At 46.9% G+C, this 16,179-nt stretch overlaps 1 protein-coding gene across 5 annotated transcripts in view; it reads left to right on the plus strand.

The window, feature by feature from the left end:
* The window catches only part of LOC121839296 (protein CASP-like), a 158,962-nt gene that overhangs the window by 87,676 nt on the left and 55,107 nt on the right, over window positions 1-16,179 (plus strand). For all 5 annotated transcript variants that reach the window (XM_042297697.1, XM_042297700.1, XM_042297701.1 and 2 more), the window contains 4 exons: window positions 2,210-2,258; window positions 7,414-7,518; window positions 10,373-10,561; window positions 13,168-13,226. In XM_042297697.1, the coding sequence (XP_042153631.1) occupies window positions 2,210-2,258; window positions 7,414-7,518; window positions 10,373-10,561; window positions 13,168-13,226 (402 nt within the window). The remainder of the gene's footprint in view (window positions 1-2,209; window positions 2,259-7,413; window positions 7,519-10,372; window positions 10,562-13,167; window positions 13,227-16,179) is intronic.

Consider the following 16,179-nt stretch of genomic DNA (forward strand, 5'->3'; position numbering starts at 1 on the left):
TCACTACACACAGTCTATAATTATACGAATTCAAATGCTAATCTTTTGCACATGAACGGGCCGCTCATTCGAGAATAATTGCAATGTTTATTTATATATTTATGCCCGTATGTTGTTGTCTTCTCTGTTGGAATCGCCGGTCTGTCTGCTGGAGAGTTCAGTTCATCAGAGAGTCTCCGGTTAACTTCCCCAGAAGTCACCATGTCCTTCGTGGTTGTAACTCTGAATAGTGTCTGCTGTAATGGATACGTCAGGCGTGCAGATGGTCGGTCGTGGGATAGATAGATAGATGCTTCCGCGCGGTCGTCAGTATTCTCGTCCTAGACTTATGTAATTTCCTGCTGTAGACTAGTAATTATACGTCTAGGATTTGTTCTTATTCTGTGGTGAGCGAAAGTCTCAGAGTTTAATAATTTCCAGCCATGTAGTCAAAACTACAGCTGTATGTTCTCTGTGGCTGTCACGCCCTGACCTGAGTATTCTTTGTTTTCTTTATATATTTTGGTTGGGTCAGGGTGTGACGAGGGTGGAATGTGTGTTTTTGTCTCATCTAGGGTTTTTTACTGTCTAGGGGTTTTGTAGATTTATGGGGTTGTTTCCATCTAGGTGTTTATGTAGGTCTATGGTTGCCTAGGTGTTTATCGTTGTCTCTGATTGGGAACCATATTTAGGCAGCCATCTTTTTGGGGGTATTTTGTGGGTTATTGTCTATGTCTAGTTGCCTGTGTTTGCACTTTTCTTATATAGCGGTCACGTTCGTCTTAATCGTTTTTGTTGTTTTTTTGTTTTAAGTGTTCTTCATTCAATAAAGAAGAATGTATTCACACCACGCTACGCTTTGGTCCCCATGACGATCGTGACAATGGCCTATAGAACTGTAGCCATTCCAACATGGGGACTCCATCCCGGCGTTCTGACTTAATGTACATCTTTATAGGAAGTGGGTTTTATACTCTGTGGGAAAAAGGGGCGGTTCTATGACACCTGATGTCACAGGGGGGGCATGGCCACTGACGAGTTCAAACTTTACATCTTAACAAGTATCTCGTTTAGAAGGCCAACTTCCCCATTGCATCTTCTCACAAATAGTTTCATATTTACTCATTCATTTTATCCAACATCTAGATGTAAACCTGACAGCTGGGACATGTACACTTTTAAGATTTGACTTCTGTGTGTTTCCGGTCTTTCATGAGATCACCAAATGAAACACACGCGTCATGATTATTCTTTAAGTGTCCACGGGGATCATTCCCACATTCTCAAAAATAGAAATATTGTTTAATTATTCAAACTTTTGATTGTCCTAGTGTCTCTCTGTGTTCCACAGTTTACAGAGAGAGAGACAGAGAGAGAGAGAGAGAGAGAGAGAGAGACACAGAGAGAGAGAGAGAGAGAGAGGGAGAGAGAGAGAGAGAGAGAGAGAGAGAGAGAGAGAGAGAGAGAGAGAGAGAGAGAGAGAGAGAGAGAGAGAGAGAGAAAGAGAGAGAGAGAGAGAGAGAGAAAGAGAGAGAGAGAGAAAGAGAGAGAGAGAGAGAGAGAGAGAGAGAGAGAGAGAGAGAGAGAGAGAGAGAGAGAGAGAGAGAGAGAGAGAGAGAGAGAGAGAGAGAGAGAGAGAGAGAGAGAGAGAGAGACAGAGAGAGAGAGAGAAAGAGAGAGAGAGAGAGAGAGAGAGAGAGAGAGAGAAAGAGAGAGAGAGAGAGAGAGAGAGAGAGAGAGAGAGAGAGAGAGAGAGAGAGAGAGAGAGAGAGAGAGAGAAAGAGAGAGAGAGAGAGAGAGAGAGAGAGAGAGAGAGAGAGAGAGAGAGAGAGAGAGAAAGAGAGAGAGAGAAAGAGAGAGAGAGAGAGAGAGAGAGAGAGAGAGAGAGAGAGAGACAGAGAGAGGACCCACTGTAACCTGATCCCTCAGATTATGACAGTTGAATTCATGCTTTTCAGGCTGTGTGTATTAGATGTGTGTGTATTAGATGTGTGTGTATTAGATGTGTGTGTATTAGATGTGTGTGTATTAGATGTGTGTGTATTAGATGTGTGTGTATTAGATGTGTGTGTATTAGATGTGTGTGTATTAGATGTGTGTGTATTAGATGTGTGTGTATTAGATGTGTGTGTATTAGATGTGTGTGTATTAGATGTGTGTGTATTAGATGTTGTAATGATCACTGTCCTGTGTGCCCCCTAAGTAACACCTTGATCCTCTACCTCCTCAGGGCCGATGAGATTGAAATGGTGATGACCGATCTAGAGAGAGCCAATCAGGTTAGTCTCCACCCCTTTAGGGCCTTGGTCATTATTTGATATTATAAACTGGGTGGTTCGATCCCTGAATGTTGATTGGCTGACAGCTGAGGTATATCAGACCGTATACCACGGGTGTGACAAAGCATTTATTTTGACTCTTCTAATAATGTTGGTAACCAGTTTATAATAGCAATAAGGCACCTCGGGGGTTTGTGATACACTATATATACAAAAGTATGCGGACACCAATTCAAATGACTGCATTTGGCTATTTCAGCCACACACGCTACTGAGCGCACAGCCATGCAATCTCCATAGACAAACATTGGGAGTAGAATGGGCCTCACTGAAAGAGCTCAGTGACTTTCAACGTGACACTGTCATAGGATTCCACCTTTCCAACGAGTCAGTTTGTCAAATGTCTGCCCTGCTAGAGCTGCCCCCCGGGCAACTGTAAGTGCTGTTATTGTGAAGTGGAAACATCTTGGAGCAACAACGGCTCATCCGCGAAGTGGTAGGGCCACACTAGCTTACAGAGTGGTACCGCCGAGTGCTGAAGCACGTAGCGCATAAAAATGGTCTGTCCTCGGTTGCAACATTCCAAACTACCTCTGGAAGCAACGTCAGCACAAGAACTGTTCGTCGGGAGCTTCATGAAATGGGTTTCCATGGCCGAGCACACAAGCCTAACATCACCATCCGCAAACGCCAAGCATCGGAGGCTGGAGTGGTGTAAAACTCGCCGCCATTGGACTCTGGAGCAGTGGAAATGTGTTCTCTGGAGTGATGAATCACGCTTCACCGTCTGGCAGTCCGACGGACGAATCTGAGTTAGGCAGATGCCTGGAGAACTCTACCTGCCTGAATGCATAGTGTAAAGTTTGGTGGAGGAGGAATAATGGTCTGGGGCTGTTTTTCATGGTTCGGGCCCCTTAGTTCCAGTGAAGGGAAATCTCAATGCTACAGCATACAATGACATTCTGCACGATTCTGTGCTTCCAACTTTGTGGCAACAGTTTGGGGAAGGACCTTTCCTGTTTCAGCATGACAAAAATGGTTTGTCGAGATCGGTGTGGAAGAACCTGACTGGCCTGCACAGATCCCTGACCTCAACCCCATCGAACACCTTTGGGATGAATTGGAACGCCGACCGTGAGCCAGGCCTAATCTCCCAACATCAGTGCCTGACCTCACTAATGCTCTTGTGACTGAATGGAAGCAAGTCCCCGCAGCAATGTTCCAACATCTAGTGGAAAACCTTCCCAGAAGAGTGGAGGCTGTTATAGCAGCAATGTTCCATCATCTAGTGGAAAGCCTTCCCAGAAGAGTGGAGGCTGTTATAGCAGCAATGTTCCATCATCTAGTGGAAAGCCTTCCCAGAAGAGTGGAGGCTGTTATAGCAGCAATGTTCCATCATCTAGTGGAAAGCCTTCCCAGAAGAGTGGAGGCTGTTATAGCAGCAATGTTCCATCATCTAGTGGAAAGCCTTCCCAGAAGAGTGGAGGCTGTTATAGCAGCAATGTTCCAACATCTAGTGGAAAGCCTTCCCAGAAGAGTGGAGGCTGTTATAGCAGCAATGTTCCATCATCTAGTGGAAAGCCTTCCCAGAAGAGTGGAGGCTGTTATAGCAGCAATGTTCCAACATCTAGTGGAAAGCCTTCCCAGAAGAGTGGAGGCTGTTATAGCAGCAAAGGGGGGACCAACTCCATATTAATGCCCGTGATTTTGGAATGAGATGTTCAACAAGCAGGTGTCCACATTCTTTTGGTCATGTAGTGTAGGTGGTCAATATACCACGGCTAAGGGCTGTATCCAGGTACTCCGCGTTGCGTCATGCATTAGAACAACCCTTAACCATGGTATATTGGCCATACACCACACCCCCTCTGGCCTGATTGATTAAATGTAATTATGATATATTTCTGTGTGTTCGGTTAATGCTAGCCCCTGGGTTAATGCTAGCCACTGGGTTAATGCTAGCCCCTGGGTTATTACTAGCCCCCCTGGGTTATTACTAGCCCCTGGGTTATTACTAGCCCCTGGGTTAATACTAGCCCCCTGGGTTATTACTAGCCCCTGGGTTAATACTAGCCCCTGGGTTAATACTAGCCCCCTGGGTTATTACTAGCACCCTTGGGTTATTACTAGCCCCTGGGTTATTAGTAGCCCCTGGGTTATTACTAGCCCCTGGGTTATTACCACCCCCTGGGTTATTACTAGCCCCTGGGTTATTAGTAGCCCCTGGGTTATTAGTAGCCCCTGGGTTATTAGTAGCCCATGGGTGATTACTAGCCCCTGGGTTATTACTAGCCCCTGGGTTATTGGTAGCCCCTGGGTGATTACTAGCCCCTGGGTTAATACTACCCCCTGGGTTAATACTAGCCCCTGGGTGATTACTAGCCCCTGGGTGATTACTAGCCCCCTGGGTTAATACAACACCCCCTGGGTTATTACTAGCCCCCTGGGTTATTACTAGCCCCCTGGGTTAATACAACCCCCCACCCACTTGGGTTAATACTAGCCCCTGGGTTATTACTAGCCCCTGGGTTATTAGTAGCCCATGGGTGATTACTAGCCCCTGGGTTATTACTAGCCCCTGGGTTATTGGTAGCCCCTGGGTGATTACTAGCCCCTGGGTTAATACTACCCCCTGGGTTAATACTAGCCCCTGGGTGATTACTAGCCCCTGGGTGATTACTAGCCCCCTGGGTTAATACAACACCCCCTGGGTTATTACTAGCCCCTGGGTTATTACTAGCCCCCTGGGTTAATACAACCCCCCCACTTGGGTTAATGCTAGCCCCTGGGTTATTACTAGCCCCCTGGGTTATTACTAGCCCCCTGGGTTAATACTACACCCCCTGGGTTAATACTAGCCCCTGGGTTATTACTAGCCCCTGGGTTATTACTAGACCCTGGGTTATTACTAGCCCCCTGGGTTAATACTACACCCCCCCTGGGTTAATACTAGCCCCTGGGTTATTACTAGCCCCTGGGTTATTACTAGACCCTGGGTTAATACTAGCCCCCTGGGTTATTACTAGCCCCTGGGTTAATACTAGCCCCCTGGGTTATTACTAGCCCCCTGGGTTATTACTAGCCCCTGGGTTAATACTAGCCCCCTGGGTTATTACTAGCCCCCTGGGTTATTACTAGCCCCCTGGGTTAATACTAGCCCCTGGGTTAATACTAGCCCCTGGGTTATTACTAGCCCCTGGGTTAATACTAGCCCCTGGGTTAATACTAGCCCCAGGGTTATTAGTAGCCCCAGGGTTATTAGTAGCCCCTGGGTTAATACTAGCCCCTGGGTTAATACTAGCCCCTGGGTTAATTACTAGCCCCTGGGTTAATACTAGCCCCTGGGTAATTACTGGCCCCTGGGTTAATACTAGCCCCCTGGGTTAATACTAGCCCCCTGGGTTATTACTAGCCCCCTGGGATAATACTAGCCCCCCTGGGTTAATACTAGCCCCCTGGGTTATTACTAGCCCCCTGGGTTAATACTAGCCCCTCCTGGGTTATTACTAGCCCCCTGGGTTAATACTAGCCCCCTGGGTTAATACTAGCCCCTGGGTTATTACTAGCCCCTGGGTTGTTATTGATCTCCCCTGGGTTATTGCTAGCCTCCCCTGGGTTATTACTAGCCTCCCCTGGGTTATTACTAGCCTCCCCTGGGTTATTACTTGCCTCCCCTGGGTTGTTATTGATCTCCCCTGGGTTGTTATTGATCTCCCCTGGGTTAATACTAGCCTCCCCTGGGTTATTACTAGCCTCCCCTAGGTTGTTATTGATCTCCCCTGGGTTGTTGCTGGCCCCTGGGTTAATACTAGCCTCCCCTGGGTTATTTCTAGCCTCCCCTGGGTTGTTGCTAGCCCCCACTGGGTTGTTGCTAGCCCCCACTGGGTTGTTGCTAGCCCGTTACCTTCCTGAAAGGAAGTAAGAACTAACAGCTAGAAGTCGACCACAAGATCCTTCTCAAGAGCCTCCGAGTGGACACTATAGTGTGTTATCATGTTGAATATTGGTTTAAATGAATCACTAACACTCAATCATCCATAAGACCCCAAATAAGGAAGGAACTACCACTGGGAGGAACGTTAGGAGTTAGAAATATGAATCCAACGCCCCCTCTACCCCCTCGGCTCAGAGACCCCCTGTAGCCGAAAACGCCCAACTCTGTTCATGATAATAGATATTTAAGGGGGACTTTGGGGATGTCACTGATGTTAACATTCATTATTGAGATGACCTGGGGAGGGATAGCTAGCCACATAATGCTAATGTTAGCCTTGAGCTCGGCTTTCACATTTCAACAACACCATGTTGTTCTGTGTCCAGTAATACAGATGACATCATGCCTTTCAGTTCTCTTACACACACACACACACACACACACACACACACACACACACACACACACACACACACGTTTAATATGTCCTGTGTAGACAGGAAACATCAAAACGGGGGAAACAGTAAACATGATGTTCTCTCCATGGAGTTTGCAGTCACCTCAGCTTGTAGTTCTGCCAGTTATAGTACTCTGCAGTCTGTCTCAGTACGGTCGCTCTGGTCTCAGTCCAGTGCAACTTTGGCTGTGTTAAGACAGACAGCTCACCTCTGCCTCTCTCTCTCTCTCTCTCTCTGCCTCTCTCTGCCTCTCTCTCTCTCTGCCTCTCTCTGCCTCTCTCTCTCTCTCTGCCTCTCTCTCTGCCTCTCTCTCTCTCTGCCTCTCTCTCTCTGCCTCTCTCTCTCTGCCTCTCTCTCTCTGCCTCTCTCTCTCTCTGCCTCTCTCTCTCTCTGCCTCTCTCTCTCTGCCTCTCTCTCTGCCTCGCTCTCTCTCTCTCTGCCTCTCTCTCTCTTTCTCTACCCCTCTCTCTCTGCCTCTCTCTCTCTGCCTCTCTCTCTGCCTCGCTCTCTCTCTCTCTGCCTCTCTCTCTCTTTCTCTACCCCTCTCTCTCTGCCTCACTCTCTCTGCCTCACTCTCTCTGCCTCTCTCTCTCTGCCTCTCTCTCTGTCTCTCTCTCTCTCTCTGCCTCACTCTCTCTCTCTGCCTCTCTCTCTGTCTCTCTCTGTCTCTCTCTCTCTCTCTCTCTCTCTCTCTCTGCCTGTCTCTCTCTGTCTCTCTCTCTCTGCCTCTCTCTCTCTCTGTCTCTCTCACTTTGTCTCTCAGAGGGCGGAGGCAGCACAGAGGGAGGCGGACACTCTGAGGGAGCAGCTGACCTCTTCTAACCAATCCCTGCAGCTGACCACACAGATCCAAACCACCCCAGAAATGGTACACTGTCCTATAGTGATTGGTTGGTTGATTGATGTATGTATTGACCTCTGAGCAGGCTATAGTGATTGGTTGGTTGATTGATATATGTATTGACCTCTGAGCAGGCTATAGTGATTGGTTGGTTGATTGATGTATGTATTGACCTCTGAGCAGGCTATAGTGATTGCTTGGTTGGCTGATATATGTATTGACCTCTGAGCAGGCTATAGTGATTGGTTGGTTGATTGATGTATGTATTGACCTCTGAGCAGGCTATAGTGATTGGTTGGTTGATTGATGTATGTATTGACCTCTGAGCAGGCTATAGTGATTGGTTGGTTGATTGATGTATGTATTGACCTCTGAGCAGGCTATAGTGATTGGTTGGTTGATTGATGTATGTATTGACCTCTGAGCAGGCTATAGTGATTGGTTGGTTGGCTGATATATGTATTGACCTCTGAGCAGGCTATAGTGATTGGTTGGTTGATTGATATATGTATTGACCTCTGAGCAGGCTATAGTGATTGGTTGGTTGATTGATGTATGTATTGACCTCTGAGCAGGCTATAGTGATTGGTTGATTGATTGATGTATGTATTGACCTCTGAGCAGGCTATAAGTGATTGGTTGGTTGATTGATTGATATATGTATTGACCTCTGAGCAGGCTATAGTGATTGGTTGGTTGATTGATGTATGTATTGACCTCTGAGCAGGCTATAGTGATTGGTTGGTTGATTGATGTATGTATTGACCTCTGAGCAGGCTATAGTGATTGGTTGGTTGATTGATGTATGTATTGACCTCTGAGCAGGCTATAGTGATTGGTTGGTTGATTGATATATGTATTGACCTCTGAGCAGGCTATAGTGATTGGTTGGTTGATTGATGTATGTATTGACCTCTGAGCAGGCTATAGTGATTGGTTGATTGATTGATGTATGTATTGACCTCTGAGCAGGCTATAAGTGATTGGTTGGTTGATTGATTGATATATGTATTGACCTCTGAGCAGGCTATAGTGATTGGTTGGTTGATTGATGTATGTATTGACCTCTGAGCAGGCTATAGTGATTGGTTGGTTGATTGATGTATGTATTGACCTCTGAGCAGGCTATAGTGATTGGTTGATTGATTGATGTATGTATTGACCTCTGAGCAGGCTATAGTGATTGGTTGGTTGATTGATATATGTATTGACCTCTGAGCAGGCTATAGTGATTGGTTGGTTGATTGATGTATGTATTGACCTCTGAGCAGGCTATAGTGATTGGTTGATTGATTGATGTATGTATTGACCTCTGAGCAGGCTATAAGTGATTGGTTGGTTGATTGATTGATATATGTATTGACCTCTGAGCAGGCTATAGTGATTGGTTGGTTGATTGATGATGTATTGACCTCTGAGCAGGCTATAGTGATTGGTTGATTGATTGATATATGTATTGACCTATGAGCAGGCTATAGTGATTGGTTGGTTGATTGATATATGTATTGACCTATGAGCAGGCTATAGTGATTGGTTGGTTGGCTGATATATGTATTGACCTCTGAGCAGGCTATAGTGATTGGTTGGTTGATTGATATATGTATTGACCTCTGAGCAGGCTATAGTGATTGGTTGGTTGATTGATGTATGTATTGACCTCTGAGCAGGCTATAGTGATTGGTTGGTTGATTGGTGTTCTCCCTTTGCGTCTCTAGTCCGATTAGCAGATACATTAGGATCACTATTCCTCACAGAATTGGTTGATGTATTGATTGGTAGATTGATGTATGTATTGACCAATGAGCAGACTGTTCTGATTGGTAGATTGATGTATGTGTTGACCAATGAGCAGACTGTTCTGATTGGTGTATTGATGTATGTGTTGACCAATGAGCAGACTGTTCTGATTGGTAGATTGATGTATTGATGTATGTGTTGACCAATGAGCAGACTGTTCTGATTGGTAGATTGATGTATGTGTTGACCTATAGGACCAGACTGTTCTGATTGGTAGATTGATGTATGTGTTGACCTATAGGACCAGACTGTTCTGATTGGTAGATTGATGTATGTGTTGACCTATAGGACCAGACTGTTCTGATTGGTAGATTGATGTATGTGTGGACCTATAGGACCAGACTGTTCTGATTGGTAGATTGATGTATGTGTTGACCTATAGGACCAGACTGTTCTGATTGGTAGATTGATGTATGTGTTGACCTATAGGACCAGACTGTTCTGACTGGTAGATTGATGTATGTGTTGACCTATAGGACCAGACTGTTCTGATTGGTAGATTGATGTATGTGTTGACCTATAGGACCAGACTGTTCTGATTGGTAGATTGATGTATGTGTTGACCTATAGGACCAGACTGTTCTGATTGGTAGATTGATGTATGTTGACCTATAGGACCAGACTGTTCTGATTGGTAGATTGATGTATGTGTTGACCTATAGGACCAGACTGTTCTGATTGGTAGATTGATGTATGTGTTGACCTATAGGACCAGACTGTTCTGATTGGTAGATTGATGTATGTGTTGACCTATAGGACCAGACTGTTCTGATTGGTAGATTGATGTATGTGTTGACCTATAGGACCAGACTGTTCTGATTGGTAGATTGATGTATGTGTTGACCTATAGGACCAGACTGTTCTGATTGGTAGATTGATGTATGTGTTGACCTATAGGACCAGACTGTTCTGATTGGTAGATTGATGTATGTGTTGACCTATAGGACCAGACTGTTCTGATTGGTAGATTGCTGTATGTGTTGACCTATAGGACCAGACTGTTCTGATTGGTAGATTGCTGTATGTGTGGACCAATAGGACCAGACTATTCTGTTGGTAGATTGATGTATGTGTGGACCAATAGGACCAGGCGGTGGAGGCCCTGTCCCGCTCCAGTCTGGAGGCAGAGCTGGGGGCCAAGGACAGGGAGATGGTTCAGCTGGTGGAAGATGTTCAGAGACTGCAGGCCAGCCTGTCTAAACTCAGAGAGAGTTCCAGCACACAGATCACACAGCTGCAACTACAGCTCAGCACCAAGACGGCCAGCCTCAAGGTAGACTATACACACACACACACACACACACACACACACACACACACACACACACACACACACACACACACACACACACACACACACACACACACACACACTCCTGCTCACGTGTATGTAAAAGTTGATTGTCATTATACTCTCCTCCTCTCTCATTCATTTAATCTCCTCCCCTCCCTCTCTCTGCTCTCATCCCCTCTCCTGCCCTCCCTCTCTCTGCTCTCATCCCCTCTCCTCCCCCCTCCCTCTCTCTGCTCTCATCCCCCCTCTCCTCCCTCCCTCTCTCTGCTCTCCTCCCCTCCCTCTCTCTGCTCTCATCCCCCTCCCTCTCTCTGCTCTCATCCCCTCCCTCTCTCTGCTCTCATCCCCTCCCTCTCTCTGCTCTCCTCCCTCCCTCTCTCTGCTCTCATCCCCTCTCCTCCCCTCCCTCTCTCTGCTCTCATCCCCTCCCTCTCTCTGCTCTCCTCCCCTCCCTCCCTCTCTGCTCTCATCCCCTCCCTCTCTCTGCTCTCCTCCCCTCCCTCTCTCTGCTCTCATCCCCTCTCCTCTCCTCCTCCCTCTCTCTGCTCTCCTCCCTCCCTCTCTCTGCTCTCCTCCCCTCCCTCTCTCTGCTCTCATCCCCTCTCTGCTCCCCTCCCTCTCTCTGCTCTCATCCCCTCCCTCCCTCTCTGCTCTCCTCCCCTCCCTCTCTCTGCTCTCATCCCCTCTCTCCCCTCCCTCTCTCTGCTCTCATCCCCTCTCCTCCCCTCCCTCTCTCTGCTCTCCTCCCCTCCCTCTCTCTGCTCTCATCCCCTCTCCTCCCCTCCCTCTCTCTGCTCTCATCCCCTCTCCCCTCTCTGCTCCCCCCTCTCCTCCCCTCCCTCTCTCTGCTCTCATCCCCCCCTCCCTCTCTCTGCTCTCATCCCCTCTCCTCCCCTCCCTCTCTCTGCTCTCATCCCCTCTTCCCCCTCCCTCTCTCTGCTCTCATCCCCTTTCCTCCCTCTCTCTGCTCTCATCCCCTCTCCTGCCCTCCCTCTCTCTGCTCTCATCCCCTCTCATCCCCTCCCCTCTCTCTGCTCTCATCCCCTCTCCTGCCCTCCCTCTCTCTGCTCTCATCCCCTCTCCTCCCCTCCCTCTCTCTGCTCTCATCCCCTCTCCTGCCCTCCCTCTCTCTGCTCTCATCCCCTCCTCCTCCCCCTCCCTCTGCTCTCATCCCCTCTCCTCCCCTCCCTCTCTCTGCTCTCATCCCCTCTCCTGCCCTCCCTCTCTCTGCTCTCATCCCCTCTCCTCCCCTCCCTCTCTCTGCTCTCATCCCCTCTCCTCCCCCCTCCCTCTCTCTGCTCTCATCCCCTCTCCTCCCTGCCCCTCCCTCTCTCTGCTCTCCTCCCTCCCTCTCTCTGCTCTCCTCCCCTCCCTCTCTCTGCTCCCTCTCTCCTCCCCTCCCTCTCTCTGCTCTCATCCCCTCTCCTCCCCTCCCTCTCTCTGCTCTCATCCCCTCTCCTCCCCTCCCTCTCTCTGCTCTCCTCCCCTCTCCCTCCCTCTCTCTGCTCTCCTCCCCTCCCTCTCTCTGCTCTCATCCCTCCCTGCTCTCCCCTCTCTCTGCTCTCATCCCCTCCCCCCTCCCTCTCTCTGCTCTCCTCCCCTCCCTCTCTCTGCTCCCTCCTCCCCCTCCCTCTCTCTGCTCTCATCCCCTCTCCTCCCCTCCCCCCTCTCTCTGCTCTCATCCCCTCTCCTCCCCTCCCTCTCTCTGCTCTCATCCCCTCCCTCTCTCTGCTCTCATCCCCTCTCCTGCCCTCCCTCTCTCTGCTCTCATCCCCTCTCCTCCCCCCTCCCTCTCTCTGCTCTCATCCCCTCTCCTGCCCTCCCTCTCTCTGCTCTCATCCCCTCTCCTCCCCTCCCTCTCTCTGCTCTCATCCCCTCTCCTCCCCTCCCTCTCTCTGCTCTCATCCCCTCTCCTGCCCTCCCTCTCTCTGCTCTCATCCCCCCTCTCCTCCCCTCCCTCTCTCTGCTCTCATCCCCTCTCCTCCCCTCCCTCTCTCTGCTCTCATCCCCTCTCCTCCCCCCCTCCCTCTCTCTGCTCTCATCCTCCTCCCTCTGCTCTCATCCCCTCCCCTCCCTCTCTCTGCTCTCATCCCCTCTCCTCCCCCCCTCCCTCTCTCTGCTCTCATCCCCTCTCCTGCCCTCCCTCTCTCTGCTCTCATCCCTAACCTCTCTCTGCTCTCATCCCCTCACTCCACTATTCGGTCCTCCCTCTCTCTCCACCCATATCCTGTCTCTGTCTCTCTCTCTCTCTCTCCTCCCCTCTGTCTCTCTCTCTGTCTCTCTCTCTCTCTCTCCTCTCTCTCTCTCTGTCTCTCTCTCTGTCTCTCTCTCTCTCTCTCTCTCTCTCTCTCTCTCTCTCTCTCTCTCTGTCTCTCTGTGTCTCTCTCTCTCTCTGTCTCTCTCTCTCTCTCTGTGTCTCTCTGTCTCTCTCTGTGTCTCTCTGTCTCTCTCTGTCTCTCTCTGTCTCTCTCTCTCTGTCTCTCTCTCTCTGTCTCTCTGTCTCTCTCTCTCTGTCTCTCTCTCTCTGTCTCGCTCTCTCTCTCTGTCTCGCTCTCTCTCTCTCTCTCTCTCTCTCATATTTATAGCAGCTGGAGGGAAAGCTGCAGGAACAGGCTGACTATGAGGAGGTGAAGAAAGAGCTGAGGTGAATATGTGTGTGTGTTTGTGTTTCTGCGGTTCTCTAATGTTTTGAAGGGAAGCAGGTCATCTTGGCCTCTGATCTATAACTCAATACTGTGTGTTTATTAACGTGTGTGTGTGTGTTTTATGGATCCTTTATCAACCATAAGGGATTACTACAAACCACAATCAATGAGTTAGCCAGGTAGATATTCAGAAATCACTTTACCTATTATTATTATTTTAGAAAGATACTCTTGACATGGTCAAATGGACTCCACAACCACAAAAAGTACTCAATAGTATCAATAGTACTCAATAGTGTCAATAGTACTCAATAGTATCAATAGTACTCAATAGTATCAATAGTACTCATAGTAGCAATAGTACTCAATAGTACTCAATATTATCAACATTACTCAATAGTATCAATAGTACTCAATAGTATCAATACTATCAATAGTACTCACAGTACTCATAGTACTCAATAGTATCAATAGTACTCAATAGTACTCAATAGTATCAATAGTACTCAATAGTATCAATAGTACTCGTAGTACTCATAGTATCAATAGTACTCAATAGTAGCAATAGTACTCAATAGTATCAATAGTACTCAATAGTACTCAATGGTATCAATAGTACTCACTGGTATCAATAGTACTCAATAGTACTCAATAGTACTCAATAGACTCAATAGTACTCAATAGTATCAATCGTGCTCAATAGTATCAATAGTACTCAATAGTACTCAACAGTACTCAATAGTATCAATAGTAATTTCTGGTTGCTTATCAAAGTTTCAGTAGCTGGCTAACTCATTGAACCTGCTTTGTGGTATACCCCTCTCATGACTTCCGAGTGGCACAGCGGTCTGACACGCTGCCTCTCAGTGCTAGAGGCGTCACTACAGACACCCTGATTCGAATCCAGGCGGAATCACAACCGGTCGTGATTGGGAGTCTCATAGGGCGGTACATTATTAGCCCAGCGTCGTCCGGGTTAGGGTTTGGCCCGGTGTCGGCCGTCGTTGTAAATAAGAATTTGGTCTTAACTGACTTGCCAAGTTAAATAAAAGTTAAATCAAATACTGTGCCTCCTGAAAGTATTCATACCCCTTGAATTATTATTATTATTATTATTATTATTATTATTAACTTATTCCACATTTTGTTGTAACAGCCTGAATTCTAAATTGCTTAGATTTTTTCCCTCCCTGATCTAGACACAATACTCCGTGATGACGAAGTGAAAATGTTATTAGAATTTTTAACAAAACTGTTGATCATTACTAGACAAATAATTTTCAGGTCTTGCCATAGATGTTCAAGTAGATTTAAGTCAAAACTGTAACTCGGCCACTCAGGAACATTCACTGCCTTCTTGGTAAGCAACTCCAGTGTAGATTTGGCCTTGTGTTTAAGGTTATTGTCCTTCTGAAAGGTGAATTCATCTCCCAGTGTCTGGTGGAAAAACAGACTGAACCAGGTTTTCCCTCTAGGATGTTGCCTGTGCTTTATCTCTATTATGTTTATTTTTTATCCTGAAAAACTCCCCAGTCATTAACGATTACAAGCATACCCATAACATGATGCAGCCACCACTTGAAAATATGGAGAGTGATACTCAGTAATATGTTGTATTGGATTTACCCCAAACATAACACTTTGTATTTAGGACAAAAGGCTAATTGATTTGTCACTTGTTTTTGCAGTTGTACTTTAGTGCCTTATTTCAAACAGGATACATATTTAGGAAAATGTTTATTCTGTTCAGGCTTCCTTCTTTTCACTGTGTTTAATTAGGTTAGAATGGTGGAATAACGACAATGTAGTTGAGCCATCCTCAATTTGATCCTATCACAGTCATTACACTCTGTTTCAAAGTCAAAATAAAATAGATTAACATTTTATTTGTCACATTGAATACAACCTTACCGTGAAATACTTACTTACAAGCCCTTAACCAACAATGCGATATTAAGAAAAATAAGCGTGAAGAAAAATATTTACTAAATAAACTAAAGTAGAAAATAGAAGAGTAACAATAACGAGGTTATGTACCAGGGGGTACTGGTACCGAGTCAGTGTGCAGAACTACAGGTTAGTAATGAGACTATATACAGGGGGTACCGGTACCGAGTCAGTGTGCAGGACTACAGGTTAGTAATGAGACTATATACAGGGGTACAGGTTAGTAATGAGACTATATACAGGGGGTACAGGTTAGTAATGAGACTATACAGGGGGTACCGGTACCGAGTCAGTGTGCAGGACTACAGGTTAGTAATGAGACTATATACAGGGGTACAGGTTAGTAATGAGACTATATACAGGGGGTACAGGTTAGTAATGAGACTATATACAGGGGTACAGGTTAGTAATGAGACTATATACAGGGGTACAGGTTAGTAATGAGACTATATACAGGGGGTACCGGTACCGAGTCAGTGTGCAGGGCTACAGGTTAGTAATGAGACTATATACAGGGGCTAATGGTACCGAGTCAGTGTGCAGGTTTAGTAATGAGACTATATACAGGGTACAGGTTAGTAATGAGACTATATACAGGGGTACAGGTTAGTAATGAGACTATATACAGGGGGTATGAGTGTGCAGGGCTACAGGTTAGTAATGAGACTATATACAGGGGTACAGGTTAGTCATGAGACTTATTGGGGGTAGGTAGTCATGTGCAGGACTATTAGTAATGAGACTATGGGGTTTAAATGAGACTATATACAGGGGGTACAGTTTAGTAATGAGACTGATACAGGGGTAGGTTAGTAGCAGCAGCGTACAGGTTAGTAATGAGACTATATACAGGGTTGGCGGGTCAGTGTGGGGCTACAGGTTAGTAATGAGACTATATACAGGGAACACTGGTTCAGTGTCGGGCTACAGGTTGAGGTAGTATGTACATGAATGTGTAGTTATAGTGACTATGCATATAAGAGAACGGAGAGTAGCAGCAGTGTA

The sequence above is a fragment of the Oncorhynchus tshawytscha genome, linkage group LG14 (assembly GCF_018296145.1).
Source record: "Oncorhynchus tshawytscha isolate Ot180627B linkage group LG14, Otsh_v2.0, whole genome shotgun sequence".
NCBI classification, from domain to species: domain Eukaryota; kingdom Metazoa; phylum Chordata; class Actinopteri; order Salmoniformes; family Salmonidae; genus Oncorhynchus; species Oncorhynchus tshawytscha.